The 25,953-nt window shown below is 45.3% G+C and overlaps 1 protein-coding gene across 1 annotated transcript; it reads left to right on the top strand.

The window, feature by feature from the left end:
- The first annotated feature begins 1,739 nt into the window (after window positions 1–1,739).
- Window positions 1,740–24,043, top strand: LOC120023559 (filamin-A-interacting protein 1-like). The gene is made up of 5 exons (XM_038967590.1): window positions 1,740–2,027; window positions 2,405–2,575; window positions 2,845–3,023; window positions 19,804–22,675; window positions 23,160–24,043. Exons 1-5 carry the CDS (start codon window positions 1,740–1,742, stop codon window positions 23,355–23,357), a joined length of 3,708 nt encoding a protein of 1,235 aa, XP_038823518.1. The 3' UTR covers window positions 23,358–24,043.
- The last annotated feature ends 1,910 nt before the right edge of the window (window positions 24,044–25,953 follow it).

The raw sequence follows: 25,953 nt of genomic DNA, 5'->3' as shown, positions 1-25,953 counted from the left end.
GAATGAGTAGGTGTTCTAAAACTTTTTACTGGTAGTGTGCATACAGTCATTGGTGCAGGCCTGGTTTGCTCCCAGTCTCATAACTTTCCTATCGAACATCTTGTTTTCATCGAGGTTACAATGAGTTACCCTGTTCTTTCTTGATGTTCACAGTTCCACTGTTGTGCTGTTCTGGTGCCGGATTGCGTGGTTTCAAAGGTCCCAGGGAGGTGGTTAAGATCTGCAGTCTGCAGATGGAAGCGGGTCGCACATCTAATTGAACCTCTAACTGATCTCAGAGCAGAGACAGCCGTGGAGCGGTTGAGGGAAGAGAGAATGAGTGTCAGTTCTGTGATCTCACTCAACTCAGGACGGCTCAGAGCATGAGTCATGGGTCAGGGGTCGTATGACATCACCTGGGAGGTACAGGGGATTTCTTCCTTATCTGTAAATAATTAAAAGTACTGATGTCATACTGTACCAGAACTTGATTACAGAAAGAACACTCTCTCAATATCAGGGGCCTGTAGTTGTTCCATTAATCACAACTCCTTCAGGGGTGAGGAGAGAAGCTCTATGAAGTTTTAAGAAGTTTGAACTCACACAAGTTTTAACGCACATGCATACATACACATGCACTGATTACCTATATTGTGTGCAGTGCGTTTGACCCCAATGGACACAAGGATGACTCAACAGAACATGAATGCAATGTAACTCTAAAGATGACCCTACTAGTCTTACTGCATAATATGATGCATATGCCAACATAGTTTATAGGCCTGTATTTCTTTTTGAGTTGGATCCCAGATTTTGTTCTGATTTGCATGACAAAACAGGCCAAACACCCAGGGGTGTTGCATATTTTCAAGTGTCCTCCCATCCAAAGTGAGATACGGCCTCTGTGAAAGAACAGGGCATGTCAGAAACACACACACTCTGTTGAGTGATTTTGCATGTTGAATATTTGGCTGAGCTCGTATAGATTAGAGGAATGACAGATGAAGGACATGCTGCCTTGGAGTACTGTTATGGTTGACTTTACACCTGATAATCTCATGTACAGACTACGTAAACATAAATGATACCATAGATCTGTCTTTATCCTATTGGCACTGATAGCTGAAGAGCAGCAATAGTTCTGGTGCTTGGGTTTTTCGTCACTGGTTATATGGATAAATCACGATTTCGCAGGTGTATAGAATCTTAAGAATTTCGGAAGGGGAGAGGGCATTCGGCCTATAGACTTACCCGTAACTTGCAAAGAGCGAGGGTAGAGTGCCTCGTTCCGGTTCCGCTCCTGGTTGTAGCATCTCTTCATCTCTTCTCTTAACATGTATGGGCGCAGAACTTCATAGAGCAGCTGACCAATTACACTTTAGCTCCGGGTTAACCGAGATATTACATCTGATAATACTGTACACTTCCTCATGTAGCTCTAATTCAGCCTGTGTGCCTCCTGTCATTGAATAGAAGTGGGTGAGAAAGGTAGAGGAAGGGGAGGAGGGGTATGAAGATTCATTTTCAAGGCCCTTAAACTGACTGTAAGTGATGTGTCTACAATCGGAGTAGAATGTAGTCCAGGATCTCCCTCTCTCTCTCTCTCTCTCTCTAAGTTTGCACTGATTCTGTTGACATTAAGTTAATTGATTATTTAGTTGACACTTGCCTTCATTTGTATTCATTGCTGCACAGGTAGAGCAGAGCACAGGATTAAAATATGATTTCCTCTCTGTTATTTTTCTCTGCGCAGGTAGAGGATGAGATCCAAGAGCAGTGGGGTGGAAAGCCCAGCCAATGGAGTACTGAGGGTTCCCCAGGCAACGCATGACATAAACCAAGAAGAGGAAGTAAATCTGCATGCACCTATAAAGAGCCTAAAGGTCAAAGTTCAACCAAACAATGAGGAAGTGGAGGAGTTGGTGGTCTCTGACATAGAAAAGTCAACTGAGGACAGCTCAGGGACTAGTGACCAAAGACTGGGAATCATCAACTTTACTAAAGAGGACCTTCTGAGGCTGCTAGGTGTCATGGAATGTGAGGTTCAGGTGAGTCTCACTCATGTTGATAAACTACCATACGCTCATATTGTACATAGATTTATAGTTAACTGTGGGGTGAACCACAAATCTTGTCAGCTGGGATGTTGTTTACTTGAATTATCCACTAGGTGATTTTATTGTAAACCCTCACAATACTATAGCCCAAAATTACAATTTATTTAGAATTTCTCTACATTACAGCTCTCTCTAGTGGCTGATGTTGGTACTAACACAGAGAAAACCTGTCTAAATGCTGTTTTATAACTTGCAATTAAGGACTTGCAAGTGTTGTCCTTTGGTGGGCTAAAGGAGATCCTAATAAACAATTGCTCGTTTTTTCCAGAGTACTAACATTGTACGTGTTTTATTTGTGTAACCCCCAGGCGATGGAGGATGTTATCTGTGTGCTGAAGACTGAGAAGACACGGACGACTCTGGAGTCCCACTATGGTTCTACAGTTCCTACCACAGCCCTCCAGGCCTTACAGAGAGACAGCCTTCTCACCACCATCCGGACACACAATGACAATGTCTACCCGAGGCCAATGGCTGAAGTTAGTCACCTACTGACAGATACTTATTAACCTTAGGAAGTGCTTATAACATTTATTGACTGTAGTATTGTTTTTTTCTTTCTTCATACAGACAAATCTGGTTGAAGGTTATTATTTATTTTATATATTTTTTGCATTATTCTAACAATTTCTTAGTTTTACAGTTAGGATGCATAGGTCAACAAGACTTAAGTGCAGTAGCTGACTGAATAGTAACAGTCTCTCAGAGTAACAGTCTCATAAGATTCTGTGTTGTGTGTGTGTCTCAGCTGGACCATCTACAGGAGAAACACAAGGACACGTACCGGCGCATGCTGGAACAGCTTCTATTGGTTGAGAAGTGTCACCGGCGCACCGTGCACGAGCTGGACAATGAGAAACGCAAACACACTGACTACATGAGCAAGAGTGACGACTTCACTAACCTACTGGAGCAGGAGAGAGAGAGGTGAGAGGATGAGAAAAAGGGAGGGGCTCTGTAGACAGGATATTGGCTTCAATTCCCGCACCACCCGTAAGTCAAATGTATGCACGCATGATTGTAAATTGCTTTGGATTAAAGCGTCAGCCAAATGGCCTATATCATTATATATAAGTACATTTTTGGGGGGATTGAAAGAATGGAAAGACTGGAAGTAAGAAAAGGTTTTAGAAGTTGCTATTACTCAGCAATGAGGGGCAGCAGGTAGCCTAGTGGTTAGAGCGTTGGACCAGTAACCGAAAGGTTGCAAGATCGAATCCCCGAGCTGACAAGGTAAAAATCTGTTGTTCTGCCCCTGAATAAGGCAGTTAGCCCACTGTTCCTAGGCCGTCTTTGAAAATAAGAATTTGTTCTTAACTGACCTGCCTAGTTAAATAAAGGTAAAAAAAACTGAGTTAGTGATGAGGCAACATTGCCCATCACCAAGGGATCAAACATGCATGAGAGAGAGGCCCCATCCCTGTGAGACCTGCTAGCTGATTAAACTACTCACACAGAGGGATGAGTGAGTTCATCTGACCAGTGTGTGCTGGCGGTACCTCACCATGCCCTTGTGGAACCATGACCCAACTCTGTGACTCCCATTGACACTGATCATCACGGTTTATACTGTATGACACCTATCATATGGCCAGGACCCAGTGGTGTGCCGTGGGCCTGGGGCCTGGGCCTTCAGTGAGGTACTACACAGTCCCACCTGAATTAATCCACCTCATTATGATGCCATGGCTCTAGAAACTATACATTTAGACAGAAACGCAGTATAACCAGGCGTTGCGTCACCTTGAAATTGACAAATTGACATTTTTGGGTAAACAGTGTTTACCCAAAAACATGACACAATCAATGAGTCTTTTCAATATTTCCCTTCACCTTTTCATTGTGCAGCTCCGTTGCCCTGCGCGTTTGTTCTTTGAGCTGTAGATCCACTCCGGTGTCCCCAAAAGTTTTCAAAAGCACCATTGCTTGTTAGTGCCCAGCCGTACTTTGGTGTCTCGTTGCTGCCTTGGTTAGACAACTCAAGTTTGCAAAGCCAGTGTGGCTCCAAACACCAAATCGATCACTTGCAAATAATAGGCATTCCCAGCAGTACAGTTTGCAGTGCTTCTCGGAGCCAAGGAGCCTGTGAGCCATTGACAGCGCTCGTAGTTGAAACTTTGAAAGTGGCGAGCGAACGAAGCACTTTCCCGCCTGTGACAGGCTTTGTGGCGTCGGGCGACCTCTCCTTACAATGTCTAACTTTTCTTGAAAAGTTAGTCTTGAGAATGGCGTTATAATTATATCCTCGACCAAATCGATATCTTCTCCTCCTTCCGCCATTGTGGGTTGAAAAAACAGCTTAGTAGTACGCGAATTAATTCGTTTATCAAATTCAGTTTCCTAGATCTCCATAGGACCTGCCTCTCAATATTGGTAATCCAATCAAAAGACGTGCACGCACTACGCCTGCTAGCTGGCTCCTGTGTAACACTGGAGCCAGCCAGCAGGCGTACAATAGCCAACTCTAAAGCTGATTGGTTGACACTAAATTTTCATTTCCATTCACTATAAGCTACAAGCGCCCGCACTGTTGATTCTGAAGGCCTGAGGGCAGATTTTAGACCCCTGGCAACACATGATGGCTGAATATGATTGGATAAATGATCTAACATAAAGACCAGCCCTCAAAATCTCAACCTGGGGCTGGAAGCAGTGCAACCAAGAGGAAAGCTATGAAATGAAGAGTATAACTCTTACTCTGGGGAATAATTTAATACATATTTGTGGGAAAATATATTTAAAAAATATATATATTCTGATGATGTTTAGGCCAGCAGAGAAGGCCTTGCAGGCCCTGACGGCCCACCACTGCCAGGACCTGTAAAGACAGAGGGCCAGCTCAGACTTGTTGCTTCCCAGTGCAGCGACTAGTGCTTGTGCTCAATGGACGCATGGAAAACCTCTATGCCCATAAACTCCACGCAGTTCCTTTGGCTCCAGCAGCAGTATAAAGGGCCATCGCACAGTGTTAACTGTTCTCTTGTGCTAAGGGTTACTGTGCAGTACCAGCCGCCTCTGGACACGGACCATTTACTCAGGTTTATAAATGATGTGCTAGAACTAAGCTGTGTGTTTGCGTGAGTGTGTGTGTGCAAGTGTGTACTGTATACAGTCAACCTGCGTGCGTGCACGAGTGTGTGCGTGCACCAGTGTGTGTATATATGTTCCCCACACCAAGTCATCTGCAGGCCACAGGCCAGAGTGGAGCCCCAGCTGCGTTTCATAAGCTATAAAACATCAAACAGCATCTCCCAGACTCTCACTGCTCCACAGCCCCTTTCACAGCCCTTTCTCCTTCGCTTCTATTGGACAACTCAGGAGACATACCATGAAGGCTACATCACTGTCAGAAGAACCGCCATCAGACAGTGGAAGAAGCCTCAGAGAAGGAGGGAGAAAGAGGAGAGAAGGAGATGGCAATGAAGTACTGTACATTGATTGTGTTCATTACAACGAACTTCAACCTGACATTTGCCCAGGTTGTGTTTGATTGACACCTGACTGAGGTTGACCCTACATGCCTAACCCCAGGCAACAGGTTCCATTCTCAGTTGGAGAGAGATCACAACCCCAGGATCTCCCTTTAATGAACCTTCAGACGGTCTGATGAAAGCCTTACTGTAAGGCCCTTACACATTAACCACCCTTAGGGAAGCAGATAAAGTCAGTGGGAGGGCTTCATCAGGTACTAGCTATGTACAGTTTGCACAGTATGAGTGAACAGTGACTTTCATTCTAAAAGCATGGAAGGCGTATATGAGCTATAATGGTTTAATCCAAACCTGAGATGGTTGTTTTAGTTAACAGGTTTACAGGTTTCACTAGGTAGGTCTACTGTACCTCCAGTTTATCTTACTGTAGGTGTTAGCGGTGACCTCCTCTGCCAGGTTGTTTCGCTGTCCTGGTTGGCCAGTGTTCAGCCTGCCCTCCACAACCTCCTCTTAGTGCCAACAGCTGTGTGTTTTAACTCTCCTATCAGCACTGGCTGAGCCCACATTCCCCTGGCCTTGAGTCACACACACTCCCATGCCAGGTAGAGGGTCGTCACTGTTTTGATGTTTCCGTCTGTCTCACACCTGTTCATTCAGATATCTCACTAAATTGTGTGAGTGTGATAGGAAAAAAAAAAAAAACACCTATAGGGTCTTACACCAAACTACTGAAGGAATTTGGAGGGAAGGGGTTACAAACTATACTCACGACTTATAGCCAACAGCCCTAATCACTCACTCAGAGGGGAAGAGAAAATCTTTATTTGGCATAGAAAAGTATGTGCATGATTAAAGGAAGAAATATCTCAGATTCCCGTGTGTTTTCTTTATATAAAACCGCAGATATTCAGTGATACCAGTACACTATATTTACACTCACTCTATTACACATATAGTATGTTGTGAATGAAGAAATAGAAGCCAGTTGCTGTGTTGACACAAGTATTCATAAGATAGGCATTTAATACCACTAGCCGCCAGTGTGATCAAAACGACACCGCCTTGTGTTCCACACATTGGGTGCTTTAAAGTAGATCAACCTTGCTTAGCCTCGCTTCTAGTGCCCTTCTGTTAACACAATGCCAATGAGAAGTATGCCCAATCCCAAATCAATCCCTAGACCCTACGGCATATTCACCTGTGTATATCTGAGAGGATTTGATAGATGTAAGAAATTTGCTAAGACCCATCAAGTCCTCTCCGATATCCACAAGTGCATAGGGCCTAGGGTCTAGGGGTTGATTTGGGATTGGGCCATACTGTATAGATCATGCTGAGCACTTACTGTAATGTTTTTCCCCCTCAAGAGCAGGGATTACAGTCGAAGGCTTTGTTTTGACAGGCAGTGTCAGCTTCAATCCACAGGCCCCTGACACATACAAGCTGCTGCGCCTACAACTACATTCCTCATGGAAACACAGTGTAATGCCCGGGGTGTAGTGGAGGAAAGAGTCACACGCAGGAGACAGAGAGTTCAGAGTAGCGTTCTAATTTAATACCACAAACAGGTGAACACGACGCCACTCTAAAAATGAATGCTCCACCACATAAACGAGAACACGAAATACCATGAGACAACGTACACGAACCGTGACACACAAGCATGTACAACCTGTACAACAAACAATCCCGCACACCCAGCAGGCCGGGCTGCTGGGTAATAAAGCCCCACAAATCACCCTAACCACAAACAGGTGTCCCTAATCACCAAAAGGGAGGGGGAGGAAAAGTCAGTAGCAGCTAGTAGGCCGGTGACAACGACCGCCGAGCACCACCCGAACAGGAAGGGGAGCCACCTTTGGTGGGAGTCGTTACAGTACCCCCCCCCCCCCCCCCTGACGCGCGGCTCCCGCAGCGCGCCGACACCGGCCTCGAGGACGACCCGGAGGGCGAGGCGCAGGGCGATCCGGATGGAGGCGATGGAAATCCCTCAACATCGATGGATCCAGAATGTCCCCCACCGGGACCCAGCACCGCTCCTCCGGACCGTACCCCTCCCAGTCCACGAGGTACTGCAGGCCCCTCACCCGGCGTCTTGAGTCCAGAATGGCTCGTATCCTATACGCCGGGGACCCCTCGATGTCGAGAGGGGGAGGAGGGACCTCCGGTACCTCACCGTCCTGCAGGGGACCAGCTACCACCGGCCTGAGGAGAGACACATGAAACGAGGGGTTAATACGATAATAGGAAGGGAGTTGTAATCGATAACACACCTCGTTTATTCTCCTCAGGACTTTGAAGGGCCCTACACACTGCGGACCCAGCTTCCGGCAGGGCAAGCGGAGGGGCAGGTTTCGGGTCGAGAGCCAGACCCTGTCCCCCGGCACAAACACGGGGGCCTCACTGTGGTGGCGGTCAGCACTCCTCTTCTGCCGTCCACTAGCTTGTTGAAGTGATTCCTGGACGGCCCTCCATGTCTCCTTGGAGCGCTGCACCCATTCCTCCACTGCAGGAGCCTTGGTCTGGCTCGGATGCCATGGTGCCAGGACCGGCTGGTACCCCAATACACACTGAAAGGGGGACATGTTAGTAGAGGAGTGGCGTAGAGAGTTCTGGGCCATTTTGGCCCAAGGGATATATCTCGCCCACTCCCCTGGCCGGTCCTGGCAATACGACCGCAGAAACCTACCCACCTCCTGGTTCACTCTCTCCACCTGCCCATTACTCTCAGGGTGATAACCGGAGGTAAGGCTGACCGAGACCCCCAAACGCTCCATAAACGCCCTCCATACTCTGGACGTGAACTGGGGGCCCCGATCAGAAACGATGTCCTCCGGCACCCCGTAGTGCCGGAAGACGTGGGTGAATAATGCCTCCGCAGTCTGCAGGGCTGTAGGGATACCGGGCAACGGGAGGAGACGGCAGGACTTAGAAAACCGATCCACAATCACCAGCACCGTAGTATTCCCTTGAGACGGGGGAAGGTCGGTCAGGAAATCTACAGATAGATGTGACCAAGGCCGTTGTGGAACGGGAAGGGGTTGTAACTTCCCTCTAGGAAGGTGCCTAGGAGCCTTACTCTGAGCGCATACCGAACAGGAGGAGACATAAAACCCAACATCCTTAGCCAAAGTAGGCCACCAATACCTCCCCCGAAGGCTCCCCACTGTCCTCTTCACCCCAGGGTAACCCGAGGAGGGTAGGACGTGAGCCCACCGAATCAATTTGTCCCGAACACCAAGCGGCACGTACTTCCGCCCCGCCGGACACTGAGGAGGAGCGGGTTCCGCCCTTAATGCCCGCTCGATGTCCGAGTCCACTTCCCACACCACTGGTGCTATAAGCCTTGAGGCGGGAAGGATGTGAGTAGGTTCGGTGGGCCGATCCTCCGTGTCAAAACAACGGGATAGTGCATCCGCCTTTATGTTTTGGGAGCCCGGTCTGTATGACAGAGTAAACTGGAATCGGGTGAAGAACATGGCCCACCTTGCCTGACGTGGGTTCAGTCTCCTAGCTGCCCGAATATACTTCAGATTCTGGTGGTCGGTCCAGATGAGAAAAGGGTGCTTAGCCCCCTCAAGCCAGTGTCTCCACACCTTCAGAGCACTGACCACCGCTAACAACTCCCGGTCCCCCACATCATAGTTACGCTCCGCTGGGCTGAGCTTTTTAGAGAAAAAAGCGCAGGGGTGGAGTTTTGGTGGCGTACCCGAGCGCTGTGATAGCACGGCACCTACCCCAGCCTCGGACGCGTCCACCTCCACTATGAATGCTAGAGAGGGATCCGGATGCGCCAACACGGGCGCATCCGTGAACAGCGCCTTCAACCTGTTGAAAGCTCCGTTCGCTTTTGCTGACCACTGCAAACGCACCGGACCCCCCTTCAGCAGTGAGGTAATGGGAGCTGCTACCTGGCCAAAACCCCGGATAAACCTCCGGTAGTAGTTGGCAAAACCCAAAAACCGCTGCACCTCTTTTACCGTGGACACCTGGTCTGAACTCTCCACCGACGTGGCACCGATGGAAACTCCCAGACACCTTCCAGAACACTCCTCTGACCACCCCTGGAGAACCCCCTGTTTCCACGAAATAGTAGGATTGTGACTAGCCAGCCAGGGAATCCCCAGTACCACTGGAAATGCAGGCGAATCGATAATGAAAAAACTTAGACGTTCCTTATGATCCCCCTGCGTCACCATGTCCAGTGGAACCGTGGCCTCCCGGACCAAACCTGACCCTAATGGCCGGCTATCTAGGGAGTGCACGGGAAAAGGAGAATCTATTGGTACAAGCGGAACACCTAGCTTGATGGCGAGTCCGCGATCCATAAAGTTCCCAGCTGCACCTGAATCGACTAGTGCCTTATGCTGGGAAGAGGGAAAAAACTTAAGGAAAAAAATTAAGACAAACATATGACAAACAGGGGGTTCTGGGTGAGTCTGGTGCTTACTCACCTGAGGTGACCGAGAAATGTTCCGCCTGCCATCTCGACCCCCAGATGGACCCCCCCAGCACCGATCGGCCGTGTGTCCTCTCCGACCACAGCTGGTGCAGGGGGAGCCTCCTCCTCCGGTACCCCTCGGCACGGCTCCTCCCAACTCCATGGGAATGGGTGCAGGGGTGCTGGGTGGTGGAACGCACAGGACCCTCTCCGAACGGCCGCGGGAAGCCAGCAGATTGTCCAGCCGGATGGACATATCAATAAGCTCATCCAGGGAGAGAGCTTCGTCCCGGCACGCTAGCTCCCTGCGGACATCCTCCCGGAGACTACATCTGTAATGATCTATAAGGGCCCTGTCGTTCCACCCAGACCCCGCGGCCAAGGTCCGAAACTCCAACGCGTAATCCTGGGCGCTCCTCTTCTCCTGCCTGAGATGAACCAGTCGCTCTCCCGAAAATTCGGGGTAGTGCTCCTTTGCTGAATCTGGGCCATTCCAGACAGCGTTAGCCCACTCCAGAGCACGACCCGTTAGGCAGGAGATGAGGACACTCACTTTCTCCGCTCCCGAGGGAGTGGGTCTCACGGTTGCCAGGTACAGTTCTATTTGTAATAAGAACCCCTGACATCCCACTGCCGCTCCATCATACTCCCTCGGGAGCGCAAGACGGAGAGCGCTGGAGCCGGAGGATGGTGAGAGAGGAGAGGAGGAATCCTGAGCTGGAGAGACTGCAGGTGGAGAGAGGAGACCACTCCTCTCCCATCGGTCCATTCTCTCCATCATTTGATCCATGGCGGAACCGATGCGATGGAGGACGGTAGTGTGGTGGAGAACCCGTTCCTCCATAGATGGGAGGGGGTTGGCCGCTGCTCCTGCTGACTCCATACTTGAGATAGGTGCGGGATTCTGTAATGCCCGGGGTGTAGTGGAGGAAAGAGTCACACGCAGGAGACAGAGAGTTCAGAGTAGCGTTCTAATTTAATACCACAAACAGGTGAACACGACGCCACTCTAAAAATGAATGCTCCACCACATAAACGAGAACACGAAATACCATGAGACAACGTACACGAACCGTGACACACAAGCATGTACAACCTGTACAACAAACAATCCCGCACACCCAGCAGGCCGGGCTGCTGGGTAATAAAGCCCCACAAATCACCCTAACCACAAACAGGTGTCCCTAATCACCAAAAGGGAGGGGGAGGAAAAGTCAGTAGCAGCTAGTAGGCCGGTGACGACGACCGCCGAGCACCACCCGAACAGGAAGGGGAGCCACCTTCGGTGGGAGTCGTTACACACAGGATGATTGAAATGTTGTTCCATCGTGAAAATCTGTTTTCTTAGGGACCCACTGTTGATTGCTCCTGAAGAAGTGGTCAAGCGAGTTCAGGATTTTCTCCTGTTTAGGTTGTGAGGACAAATGCTATAGTATATCCACCAATTTTTCACATTTGTGTGTTTCATCAGAAATGATTGCTTATGCGTACCTTCATGTGTGTGTAAAATATGACTGTTCTCAGATTTTTTATTAATAGATGTTAGATGTATAAGAAAATGTATATTTTTTTGTCCAAGGCTATATATCCATTGTTTAGCTGGAATGGAATGTTCGTATCCTGTTTATTTAACTGTGATATGTGGTTGTCTCTCCTACTGTAGCTATCTTCAGATGAATGTACTTACTGTAAGTCACTCTGGATAAGAGCATCTGCTAAATGACTCAAATGTCAAATGTAAATGTGTTATATACAGATCTCATTCTTTTTAAACATGGTTTAAATATTGAGGTCACAAATGTATAATTTGTACAGGTATTTATTAAACATTTAGTTATTTGTTACATTTGAATGTAAAACCTAGCAGTACTACTTATTTATCTGAGAGTGAGGCGGATATATAGAATTTTGAGAGAAAAAACATGATTATTTGTCTCTCTGAAATGAAACCATCAAGTGATAGATTTTAAACAAATAACAAAATCAAATGTCTGTCATTGAACATGCCATGATTAGATATTTGAAAAAACACACCAATCTCTTTCATAATTTCTTTAAACAATACAATCTAATTGACCAACTTTTCTGAAAATGAATATATAGCTTTTTGGAAAGAAACTCTTCAATTACATATAGACCAAGTCATTATGAAAGTTACAATCACTTGGAATGTAACTGGACACCTACCATCCTGAATCTATGACCAAACAGAGCTGATACCATTCCACCCATGTTTCTTTACACACTAGCAGGCTGTGTGGTACATAACTCGTCATGCTGGTGAACTAACTTCATTAAAGTATAGTCTGGTTGATAAAAGGTCAATGCTGCTCCTTGTTGGAGTCTAACTTGGCCTTAGATCCTATAAGGGGCTCCTGAGGACATTGTTACACCTCTGATTGGTCTGGCAGAGTCTCTAGTAGCCTTTTTACCACAGTTACTCCCTCTTGACTGACTGGGTCTCCAGGGAGATAGGAGCACTATTTTACACCTGAAGGTCAGGTGTGACTTCTCTCCCATGTGACCTCGCTGCTGTAGGCCCCATTGACAGTGACATCATGCCTGTGACCTTTGCTTGAGGGTAATTTTAGAGTGCTGATTGCTTAGGTGTCAATAATTTATGGACGTGTAAATACAGTATGTATGAAGATCAAGTGGAGGCTGGGTGATTCTCTGTACAGTAGCCAGCCATGGTGGTAATCTGACTTTGCAGTGGGTTTTGAGTGGAACAGATGCTCATAAACTCACAGCATAAACTAAGAATCTTCACTAGTATAATCTTGAATTCAACGCATCCTCTGTATTGAGGTCAACTATGATCCGCTGTTAAGGGATAGTGAATTACATTGCCCTTAATTGTGTTTGTTGTGGTGAAGATAGACATTTGTTTGTCTGTGAGGTTTAGAGTACTAGGCCTACTGTCTCTATACCAGGGATCAACAACTAGATGCAGCCACGTTTTTTTCTTGAGCGGATGATCGGGGGCCAGAACATAATTACAAATCATTTGCAGACTGCAAATTGACCACAAGAAGCCCAAACAGATATAATATTTGACTAAAACAATAATTTCCAACCTGGCTACATTTGCATACAATTTGTATACGATCACGTGTCTCTTTATTATGCGTGGGAATACTTGGCAACAGATTTAGAAAATGAAGATCACTTGGGCCTGATTTCCTGGTGTTTTTACAGTCTTTTTTGTGCACCCCCCAAAAAATCCTAAAAATGAATACAATTGCTTCGAGAATTTGGCGTCTGGAATAAAACCGCCTGTGGGCCAAATTCAGTTGGGGAACCCTGCTCTGTACTTGGTCACCATATCGTTCAGCACCTCAGAAAAGCATTTTCAGGGTTCCTGTCTGTCTGTACATCTGACTCGTTACAGTCTCCTCCAGGGAGCGGAACTGGCTCATCCCTATCTGTTATCCCCATTATACGTCAGTTTACACAGAGCAGACCACTGATCCACTTCTCCCAAGGCGACACTACAGCAGACAGACTCACCGTCCTCTCTCCTATACCACTGAGTTTATAGCTTCCTGTCGGACCAGATCATTTCCTGTCTATAGGGAGGGGTATTAAGAGATTGATCACAGGCTACCCACATAAAAAAATACTATAGTTTACTATTAAATACTTGAGTACTTACTATAGATTTCTATAGAATTCGGTAGTAAACTGTAATATACTGTAGAATCCTATATTCCACACTGTAGTATCCCTCGATCGTTTAGTGCTTACTATAGACTTTTGTAGTATACTGTAGAATTCTATACTATACACTGTAGTATCCCTCGATCGTTTAGTGCTTACCATAGACTTTTGTAGTATACTGTAGAATTCTATACACTGTAGTATCCCTCGATCGTTTAGTGCTTACTATAGACTTTTGTAGTATACTGTAGAATTCTATACTATACAGTGTAGTATCCCTCGATTGATTAGAGCTTACTAAAGAATTTTGTGGAAATACTGGAGAATACTGGGGCCTCCCTAGTGGCACAGCAGTCTAAGGCACTACATTGCAGTGCTTGATGTGTCACTCCAGTATTATTATAATAATAATACTGGAGAATTCTATACTAGACACTGTAATATCCCTCGATCGTGTAGTGCTTACTATAGAATGTTGTAGTATACTGGAGAATTCTATACTAGACACTGTAATATCCCTCGATCGTGTAGTGCTTACTATAGAATGTTGTAGTATACTGGAGAATTCTATACTAGACACTGTAATATCCCTCGATTGCGTAGTGCTTACTATAGAATGTTGTAGTATACTGGAGAATTCTATACTAGACACTGTAATATCCCTCGATCGTGTAATACTTACTATAATATTTTGTGCTGTAGAATACTATACATTAGTATCCTTGACCATGTAGTGCTTACATTAAAATGTTGTAGTGTACTCTGTAGAATACTATACTACAGAATTGGGTTGTCTGTGTAAACGCAGCTTTGTTTGAAACAGTACCACAATGGAAATACACTGAACAAAAATATAAACACAACATGTAAAGTGTTGGTCCCATGTTTCATGAGCTGAAATAAAAGATCTCAGAAATGTTCCATATGCACAAAAATATTATTTCACAAATTGTGTTTACATCCTTGTTAGTGAGCATTTCTCCTTTGCCACCTGACAGGTGTGACATATCAAGAAGCTGATTAAAAAACATGATCATTACATAGGTGCACCTTGTGCTGGGGACAATAAAAGGCCACTCTTAAATGCGCAGTCTTGTCATACAATAATGCCACACGTCTCAAGTTGAGGGAGCGTACAATTGGCATGCTGACTGCAGGAATGTCCACCAGAGCTGTTGCCAGATAATTTAATGTTAATTTCTCTAAGCCGCCTCCAACCGGAGTACGTCCAACCGGCCTCACAACCGCAGACCACGTGTATGGCGTCGTGTGGGCAAGCGGTTTGCTGATATCAACGTTGTGAACAGAGTGCCCCATGGTGGCGGTGGGGTTACAGTATGGGCAGGCATAAGCTACAGACAACCAACACAATTGCATTTTATCAATGGCAATTTGAATGCACAGAAGTACCGTGATGAGACCCTGAGGCCGATTGTCGTGCTGTTCATCTGCCGCCATCACCTCATGTTTCAGCATGATAATGCACGGCCCCATATTGCAAGAATCTGTACACAATTCCTGGAAGCTGAAAATGTCCCAGTTCTTCCACGGCCTGCATACACACCAGACATGTCACCCACTGAGCATGTTTGGGATGCTCTGGACCGACGCGTACGACAGCATGTTCCAGTTCCCACCAACATCCAGCAACTTCACACAACCATTGAAGAGGAGTGGGACAACATTCCACACGCCACAATCAACAGCCTGATTAACTCTATGCGAAGGTGATGTGTCGCCCTACGTGAGGCAAATGGTGGTCACACCAGATACTGACTGGTTCTGATCCACGCCCCTTCTGATCTGATCCAGGCCCCTACTTTAAAAAAAAGGTATCTGTGACCAGCAGATGCATATCTGTATTCCCAGTCATGTGAATTATAGATTAGGACCTAATTAATTAATTTAAACTGTAACTCAGTAAAATCTTTGAAATTGTTTCATGTTATATTTAAATTTTTCTTCAGTGTACATTTTAAACTCGTTACTCACATGAAAAAATACTATGCTCTAAATAATGTTGTATTGTAGTATACTATAGTATTCATAGTATTCATGCCTGTAGTATTTACTGTTGTGTTTTTCCAGACATGCCTGTATTATGCTGTAGTATTCACTAGTGTTTTGCAGACATAACTAGTATATTGTAGTAACACCTGCCATCTAAAAGACTATGCCAGTTACCGTTTAATGAGGGGAACACCTCAACCAGAACATAAGACACAGGTTCCCGACATGCCACCTATTGAGTTAATTCAACAGTTGAGCAATGCAACGGACCAGACCGGTTCTAGGCCCATTAAAAGAGAAACAGCACAGAGGCAGTTAAGGAACAAGCAAGGTTTTTTAAAGCTTAGAGGATGAGGTCTGCTTGTTTGACACGGAAATAACATTAACAAGAGTACACCAAAATGATTTCCACTAGATAGATTTCTGAAATGCAACAGTGCTTTCACAGAGATCCAGCTGACCAAGTTCACAAGATGATTGATAACGATGACAAAGAATACTGCACTACTGATGGTAGAAAATAAACCATTAACCACTGCATTTACATCAATAGATATTTTAAAAATACAAATTACTTTACTTAAAGACAGTCACTTAATTGGAGGGCGCTGCCAATAAATTGCCTGGACCTCAAACCAGCAAAGCCACTCCAAACAAACCAACTGAAAACAAAATGGACATTATTGCAGTGGCTTTACATAATGTTGAATATTGTCACACAAATACATTCACTGATGGGCAAAACTCAACACATACTATTCAGAACAAAGAACCACACGCCAACCATTTCTTCATGACAGCATGGTCACAAAATGATTGCCCACAGAAGTAAACCAACACCATACAGCACACACACACAGAGCTCTCACCGGAACATGACCAAGAGCTCTCACCGGAACATGACCAAGAGCTCTCACCGGAACATGACCAAGAGCTCTCACCGGAACATGACCAAGAGCACTCAGCAGAACATGACCAAGAGCTCTCACCGGAACATGACCAAGAGCTCTCACCGGAACATGATCAAAAGCTCTCACCGGAACATGACCAAGAGCTCTCACCGGAACATGACCAAGGGGAGCTTTTATACATTTCCTTCCATAATAAGGGTGCCCAGAGAAACACTGACCAAAACTTTGTTTCCTAGCCAGTCACACCATATTCTTCAGTTACAAGAATAACTGATTGAGCGGCAGGTAGCCTAGTGGTTAGAGTGTTGGGCCAGTAACCGAAAGGTTGCTAGATCAAATCCCTGAGCTGACAATGTAAAAATATGTTGTTCTACCCCTGAACAAGGCAGTGTTCCTAGGCTGTCATTGTAAATAAGAATTTGTTCTTAACTGACTTGCCTGGTTAAATAAAAAAAATTGAGGGTTGAGTGAGCGTTATGGTGATGTGGGACTCCAGTTAACCCTAAAGTCAAATGATGCTCTTCAGCATCAAACAGTGAAGTCATTTTGAATAGCTCCCTGTGTGTTTATGCTAGAGACTTACCGTTTCTTGTAGAGTCAGCAGCTCAATCCCCTCTTTCTACTGTTATAAAAGAGGGGATTGCGCCCATTCCATAACATGGGGTTTGCGAAAGCTGACTTTTTCTACACATGAGGATCCGGACAAGAAAATGGACATGAAATCGTCTGTAAACCCAAACCAATATCGAATAATATGTCACCAATATCAAAAGGGGAGACTCTCAGGAACGCGACGGAATCGGTTGTTTGACTCTACGACATCCACGCGACATCGTCTAGACTCTGTCGTGGACGTCCTGACTTCAAAGAGGTCTTCTCACAAAACCAACTGTCCAGACTGAACCGTTACAAAGCAATATGTCACCAATAACGAAAAGGGAGACTGACGAACACGAAGACGTCGGTTGATCTGCTTTACAACGCACACAGACAAGCTTCAGGGGATTCCAGGACCGGCTGTACAAATTGCAAAAAGTGAATATGGGATCAAATGAGCCAAAAATAACATGACAAAATATGGGACTAAAAAAAATAAATGTAGGGCAATTGCCCAGGGTCCCTAACCTCCAGGGGGCCCCCATTGATTTTGTTTGTCACTCTCGCTCATACTGTATATCATTAACATTGTATAAGTCATGGTAAAATGTGTAGAACTTTAAAACTTTCTCTAGTAGAATTGCAGGAAATTAACTTTAAAACGTGCATTTTTCTCTCCGCCGTCAACCAAATCTCGCTTAGGGCCACCAAAAGGCTAGAGCTGGCCCTGACAGCATACTACAGCCATGTCCGCAAAAAATTGACAGTGAATACTACAGTAAAGTGTGCAAAAACACTACAGTAAATACTAAACTATACTGCAGTCATGTCCGCAAAAACACTTCAGTGAATACTTTAGTATACTACAGAGTATACTACAGTCATGTACGCAAAAATATTGAATACTATAGTACAGTCATGTCTGCAAAAACACTATAGTGAATACTATAGTATTCTACAGTCATGTCCGCAAGAAGACAACAGTGAATACTACAGTAAAGTCTGCAGAAACAGTGTACTATAGTGTACAAATATAGTAATACTACAGTATTTTGACCATAGTATACTATAGTATTTTTTCATGTGGGTACTTTGCATTGTTTCCCATAAACATAATTTGGCTTAGCCAAAACAGCGCTGTCTCTATAGAAACCACTTTAATTAATATAAGAAGTAACTTCAATAACGGAGACATGACTGAGTAAGATGTAATGTGTGTCTGAATTACTTGTGTAAATAGGCTATTGTGACAGCCTGTGTGTAGGAGCCCTTTCCATTGAAACAAGCTCCGCATTGCCTGTAAGTGAACACAAAAAAGGGGGAAAACAAACTGAGGAGGAGTGTAGAGAACGCCCTCCTCTGGCCAGGGTCCCTCCTACCCTCTGGCCAGGGTCCCTCCCACCCTCTCACAGTCCAAACCAGAGCCCCACAGAGCTCTGCCTGCCGAATATGGGCGAGGTGACCAGCTAAAGGTCCGGTGCTACACACAATTTTTATTCACCTTTCATTGTCCTGATGACATGCTTGGAATGTGATGGTAGAGTTCCAGTGTAAAAGGGGGTCTATGCCAACTCTGAACTTGGAGTGGATCCTCTACTATGGCAAACATGTTAGACATAGACTCGCCTGTAATGCATCAAGAATAGTGGGTAAGTTTTGAATGGTGTCTAAGTTGTTTAGAGTTCAGCTGTTTCTGCTGACATACTGTCGTCAGAATGTGTTTCTCGCTTGATATTGCAGCTCAGTGTGAGATGTACTGTATTTTTATATAAAGTGTGCACTTCAGGCAAAAGATGGAATGTTCCCAAGACAACTATGCATTCAGTGTATTTTGCATGTAACTTGTTACAGGCTTTCTCTGTCTGCTGAGATTCCACATATGGACATGCACAGCAGAAAAAGAAGCAGAGAGAAAAAGAGATTGCTCAGTGGCGGTTTAGTCAAACTTTCAGTTTTCTCAGTCTTGATTCCAGAAGCAAGGATGGAAAACAGTGAGGGAGTTTTTGACAATTTTTCCTAGTGTACTACCTCTTTCAGTGTGCTGCAGTTCTTTGCCAAATAAAGTGTGAGAGGCATGGTGAGCTGAACCAAAGAGAATCAGGATAAAGCAGGATAAATAAAATAAAAATGTTCACAGGGAACCACAATGATGGGTCAGATCAGAGACTGAACAGATCAGAGACTTTATCCTGACCATCCATTATAAACTAATAGAGCTTGATTTCCTCTGTGTTCATTTAACATCTACCAGGTTCATTAATTGGGTGCATGAGAAAATAATGTATATATTTAGATTGATGTATGCATGCATTCATCACAAAGAATATGTTGCAGCAGTGAATACCAGTAGTTATATATTGTAAATAAATGGTATCTTAAACACTGTACCTTTCATGGCAGCTTACTGTATAATGAGTTCAATCACTTCTGTCATGTGAATCAAATGTTCTATTGTTTGACATTTCTGTAGAAATTCAAAACATGCTTGTGATACAAAGTATCAAGCTCGGCTAAAGTGAAACATTTAGAAATTATATTTTTCTTTGTGATACAGTATGATACACCATATGAAACACTGTTACTTCCAGGAAGTACAGTTCAGCAAAAAATTACACACATACTTATCCTTCATCTATTGTTTTTTTCTCTCTCCACAGATTGAAGAGGTTGCTGGAGAATGAGAAAGCATACCAGGTGCGTAAAGAGAAGGAGCACACCAAGCATCTGGAGAAGGTAAGAGAGGAGCTGGTCAAACTGAAGTCCTTTGCCCTGATGCTGGTGGATGAGCGGCAACTCCACCTGGAGCAGATGGACCAGCAGAGCCAGAGGGTCCAGGAGCTGAACCAGCAGCTGCAGGAGAGAGAGCAGACCCTGAACGACACCTGCGGCCGAGCACAGGAGGACTGCCAGAGGGCCCTGAGCTTGGAGGGCAAGCTGAAGGAACACCAGGCCAAGTTTACCCAGGAGCAAGAGGAGATGACAGCCAAGCTGGTCAGCCAGGAGTCCCAGAACCGCCAGCTGGATGCCAAGCTGTCTGGACTCACCCACAGACTGGAGGAGCTGGAGGAGAGCAACGTAGCACTGAGGAGGTCAGAAAAAGAGCTGCGCGAGCTGAGGGATAAGATCAGCAAAGGGGAGTGTGGGAACTCTAACCTAATGACAGAACTAGAGAACTTCCGCAAACAGGTATTTGAGATGAAAGGGCAGGACGAAGAAATCACCAAGGCAGAGGTCCAGTACAGGGAGATGAGGAAGAGGCTGCAGGAAGAGGAGAGCCAAAGGAAAGAACTCAAACTGCAGGTGGAGAAGCTCCAGAGAAGGATGGTGAAGCTGGAGAGACTAGAGGGGGAGTTCGACGCCAGCAAGGCAGAGTGCTCCCAGTTACGCTCCACTCTGGAGAGAGGGAAGGGCATGTCGAAGGAGCTCAACGATGAACTGGTAGCAGTTAAGATACGCATGAAAGAGATGGAATCTTCTGAGTTGAGACTGGAAAAGACTGAGCAGAGCCTTAAAGATGACCTGGCGAAGCTGAAGTCATTCACTGTGGTAATGGTTGATGAGAGGAAAAATTTGATGGAGAGAATGAAGTTAGAGGACAAGAATTATGATTTGAGTAAGATGTTCAAGGCTGAGCAGGGCAAGGTTATGGAAGTGACTGAGAGATTAATAGAGGAGAGTAAAAAGCTCCTGAAGTTGAAATCAGAGATGGAAGCCAAGGTAGGGACCCTTACCAGAGAGAAAGGAGAGCTTAGTACTAGGCTTGCTTGTGAAATGGAAAAGAGCAAGGATCTTAGCTCCAAAGTCAGCCAAATGAACAAGAGGTTATATGGATTGGAGGAGGAAGGAAATATAGGCAAAAATAACATAGCAAAGAGGGAACTGGGAAGCTTGTCAGATGGGGGTTTGAAAGAGTACAACAGGGTGAAGGAGCTAACATTTGAAATAGAGCAATTAAAAAAACGCCTCAAGCAGCTGGAGGTTGTGGAGGGAGATTTGATAAAGACAGAGTATCAGTACGACCTGCTGGAGAAAAAGTTCCTGACAGAACAAAACAAGGCCCACATTCTCTCCCAGCAGGTGGAGGAGATGAAGAGTCAGATTTCCCTGGATAAAGGCATAGAGAAAGGAGAGGTGGAGAGCCAAGAAGTAGACCTACGACAGCGCTACAAGACGGAAGAGGCCAAAACCAGAGACTTGCAGAATGACATAGTAGCCCTCAAGGAGAAGATCCACGAGCTGATGAACAAAGAAGACCAGCTCTCTCAGCTCCAAGTGAACTACTCCTTCCTCCAGCAGAGGTTCCTAGAGGAAAAGGAGAAGAAGAACAAGATGAGCATTGAGGTCCTCCACCTCACCAAAGAGCTGGAGGTGACCAAGCGCCACAGCCGCACTCTACGATCCAGCCTGAATGGGAGGAGGATGGTGGACATCGCCATGGCGTCCACTGGAGTGCAGACTGATGCACTGGCCACTGAGATGGCAGAAGAGGACACCCCAGCTGTGTTCATCAGGAAGTCTGTCCAGGAAGAGAATCACATCATGAGTAACCTTCGACAGAAGTGCCTCAAGAAACCCACAGAGAAAGCTGGTGGTCAAGAACACTTCTCACTCTCTGCTGCAGCTGACCTCAGCATGAAGAAGTCTTGGATTCCCTCGATGCGGAAGAGGGAAAATATTCCTCAGGGTGGTAATGTGGACAAGTCTGTGGGTATCAACAGTGAATCCATGCATTCTGAGCTGGCCATGTCCCAAAAGGAAGGGCAGCCTTTACGCATCAGAGTGACCCCAGACCACCAGAACAGCATGGCTACCTTGGAGATCAGCAGTCCCACTACTGAGGACCTTTACTCCAGCTCCAACCTCAGTCCCACGCTACAGGTCCACCAGAAGTCTCGGATTACCATCATTCCCACCCACACCCACACCACCACCTCTTCAAGGGGCAGAGCCAGCGCCAGGCCAGGGGGACCAGAGAGGGCCAAGTCCCCCGTCAGCATCACCACCATCTCCAGGGCCAAGTTACCAGAGTGCAGCATGGCCTCCTCATCTTCCTCATCCTCTTCCTCTTCAGGCAGGCCCATGTCACCTATATCCATCATGACGGTCAGCACATCCATGCTGTCCAACATTTCCGCCACCCCAGAGCTCCATGAGATGACCATGGCCCGGGCAATGTTCAAGGTCACCCCTGAGAAACAGATGGTCCCCACGCAGATCAGGAAGTACAACTCCAACGCCAGTATCATCACCACCACAGAGGACAATAAGATCCACATCCACCTGCATGGCTCCCAGTTCCATAAGGGCCCCTCTGAGGGCCACAACAACAACAACACAGGCCCCAAGGTGGTGGTTAGGCCTGTCGGCATGGCAACGGAGTGTAACAGAGAGATGACGTTATCCACGGGCACAGTGTTGCGCTCCACTCGCCACAGCACTGCAGCTCTCAAAACCACACCCAGTAAAGTGATGAGCAGCATCACTATCAATCCAGTCACGTCCACCCCTGCCAGACCAACACAAGCTGTGGTGAGTTTCCTCAGAACACAAATTCCCCTGGCTGTTATGTTAACCTTTAACTCACTCCTTCAAGCTTATACATTTTGATGTTGTATTAACCCTCTTCACCCCCAATTAAAGGAAATGTATGAAATTATTATGTTTATGAACTGACAAAATAATAATTTTGGAAGATTGTGGACATGTACTTTCCTTTCTGTTACGTAGCATATTGATGGGCGACACGGTGGCGTCTCACTGAGCAGTCGGTATAATGAGGTCTTTGTTGGGCGGATGGATAGCCTGACAGAAACAGTACTCCCTCACTTGGTCTTGAAAGAAGGACTAAATATTTACAGGTCATATAGTAAATGATCTCGAAGGGAAATGTTGTCATATATTTTCCCGCTTAGTAATTGATCATTTTCTTCTACCCTTTTCTCTGTTGTGGCCTCCTCTCCTCTCACCCTTGCCTCTTTCTATCCTCTCTCTATCCTATCCCTGTATCTCCCAGCCTGGGCATGATGCCCACCCATCCCGGGCAGGGCCCACCCGTATCCCCATCTCCAAGAGCCTGAAGACGGGCAAAACCATGCTGGGAGTTCTGGGGATGTCTGGAGGAATGAGAGCAGAGAGCCAGTCCATGAGGATAGAGCTTAAGAAATCCACAATCAGCAGCACAACAGCCTTTCAAAATGGAGGGAAAAGCTGATAGAGCCAGAGACACTAACAGGGAACATTAATCAAACAAGCTGCCAACCATGGTAGTGTTCTATGGGTCAGAGGTGCTCAGTGTAAAAGTTCCAATGAAGTACCCCGAGGCAGAAAGAGAGAGGGGGGATATTCAGACAAGAGAAAGTAATTTGGCTCCTCTCTATTGAGCAGGAGGCTGAGTGGACCATTGTGTTTTCGTCCAACTGAAAACAATATACATATCTAAACATTATACAATAAAATGTTGTACTTGAAATTATGTATATATATTTTTTAAACAAATTCTATTCTGTTTTCATGTCGATGAAATCAACTTAACTGCTTTCTTAGTTAACCATTGGCATGTGTGCATTTTTTTAAGGGAATATAACCAATGTGGATTGTTAGGTAATGCTGCTACTAACTGCTTTATGCATTAGTTATGTACTGCTTCACCTAGTGAGCTTTTCATGACGCATTTTGTTACTGCATTTAGTACTGAGGACAAATCATTTGGTTTGCGGCAAATTAAATGTGTCCTTTTTATATCAAGGTTTTTGTAATGACATGTAATTTAAATTAAATACTTTTTTGAAAGATGACCTACTTCAGCATATTAAACAGATAATATTGCTAAGCGCAAACATGCATTGTGTTCATAATATTTGTCACACCCTGATCAGTTTCACCTGTCTTTGTGCTTGCCTCCACCCTCCTCCAGGTGTCGCCCATCTTCCCCATTATCCCCAGTGTACTTATACCTGTGTTCTCTGTTTGTCTGTTGCCAGTTCATTTTGTTTCGTCAAGCCTACCAGCGTTCTTCCCGTGCGTGTCTGTCGCTAGTTCCTGTTTTCTAGCTTTCCTGGTTTTTGACCATTCTGCCTGCCCTGACCCTGAGCCTGCCTGCCGTTCTGTACCTTGTCACACCACCCTGGATTACTGACCTCTGCTTGCCCTGACCCTGAGCCTGCCTGCCGTTCTGTACCTTGTCACACCACCCTGGATTACTGACCTCTGCTTGCCCTGACCCTGAGCCTGCCTGCCGTTCTATACCTTTCGGATTCTGCTCTGGACTACTGACCTCTGCCTGCCGTTGACCTGTCGTTTGCCTGCCCCCCTGTTTCTGTAATAAACTTTTGTTACTTCGAAACTGTCTGCATCTGGGTCTTCTCCTGAGCCTTGACCTGTTAAAGTTATCTCAAATCACCTTGGATGCATTTTATGCCCATGTGCATCAGTTGAACCAGACTCTGTAGCAAGTCATTCATCTCACATTCATTTACTAAATAGTCCGTGTTTGAATTGACTTGCTGTGTGTTATCAAATTGAAAAAATGTATCAAAACAAATGGCCATATACACCCATGCTTGTGCTGTGATACACTAGAGACAAATGATCATGGTCATCTCGCAATTGTGGAGCGATCACTTACATTGGCCTTTCAGAAGTTAAAATCAACTCAGTTAACAAGCTGCCTGTGTCTACAATCACCAACCATGTGTCCTCAGTGAAAGAATAATATTGTTTCCAATCGAGCAGATGAGTTACATTTGCTGAATCAACCAGTGACAGACAGTCAAACCAGTGTCATTAGCTGGGTTTGTTCTGAGTCAAAGGGTAGCGAGACTCCATGCGGAAAAGTACTATACTGAAATGTAGGAAAACCAAAATGCACAAAAATATGTTTTTGTAATGTCTAAAATAAAATATATGTGTATAATATATACTTGTCTGTAATGTAAAGCAATGCAGAAGCAATTAGCATTGTAAATGATGATAGAACACATCAAATTAATGTGAACATGAGGACACAAAAGAGAGACAGATAATTAAAAGAGAGAATTTGAATAAAAGTTTTTTTATGCAGAAAAATCCACTTCTGGATATGGGCAAATTCACTCTGGGCAAATGGCCTGTGCGACAAAAAGAAAATAGTTAACATCCCTGCTACTTCAGCCATATGCTATGTTAAATAAAAAGCTCACTTAATGATTGGATTAAGTTTGGAAGGATTTTCCAGTCATACAGTACCTCAATAGGATAGAGTGTCAAGTGGCACAACCATTCGTGTCATGAGGTCAAAGTGTGAGGGAGAGGGCAGGCCAGAGAGCTGTCGAGGGAGTGGTCCAGGTCCCTGGCTTGGAGGCTTTGAGTTGGTCCCATCAGTGTAATGCATTGTAGGGTATCTGCTGCCCCATAGACCTGCTGTTAGTGGGAGATCACCAGAGAAAGCTATGATTGGCTGACACAGTCTTGGAGTTAAACCTCATGTAGTCTAAAACAATATTCACCTGCTTTCATGGAGAAAGAATTCACTCCTTTGGGGCAACTGCCAGAGTTCCCCAGATATCTGTTACAGATCCCAGTTTTGGGAATGGTGCAGCAGATAATAGTTCCTGTAACACAGGATAAATGATGAAACAGGAGAACGTGGCTTCACTTTCAAAGGTTCTCTGCATTATTTTATTCAACTATCTCTCAAGTGCAAATTGTCTTTTTCTGTCTTTTCATTGTGTTTCAAAGTTTTTTTAATTTTTTATATTTAAAGTGTATTTAATGTCTCATAAATCCTTGACATATAATTTCAGAAACATATAAAAAAGACATCAATTTAC

Source organism: Salvelinus namaycush, chromosome 28 (assembly GCF_016432855.1).
Source record: "Salvelinus namaycush isolate Seneca chromosome 28, SaNama_1.0, whole genome shotgun sequence".
Lineage (NCBI taxonomy): Eukaryota > Metazoa > Chordata > Actinopteri > Salmoniformes > Salmonidae > Salvelinus > Salvelinus namaycush.
The sequence above is the reverse complement of the archived record's forward strand: the minus strand, read 5'-3'. Positions and strand labels throughout refer to the sequence as shown.

What these genes read in the sequence shown, in the direction of transcription:
- LOC120023559 (XM_038967590.1), top strand. Translation starts at nt 1,740, where the DNA reads ATGAGATCCAAGAGCAGTGGGGTGGAAAGCCCAGCCAATGGAGTACTG. An exon ending in TCATGGAATGTGAGGTTCAG is followed by an intron (nt 2,028 to 2,404) that starts GTGAGTCTCACT and finishes TGTAACCCCCAG; the next exon opens with GCGATGGAGGATGTTATCTG. An exon ending in CTGGAGCAGGAGAGAGAGAG is followed by an intron (nt 3,024 to 19,803) that starts GTGAGAGGATGA and finishes CTCTCTCCACAG; the next exon opens with ATTGAAGAGGTTGCTGGAGA.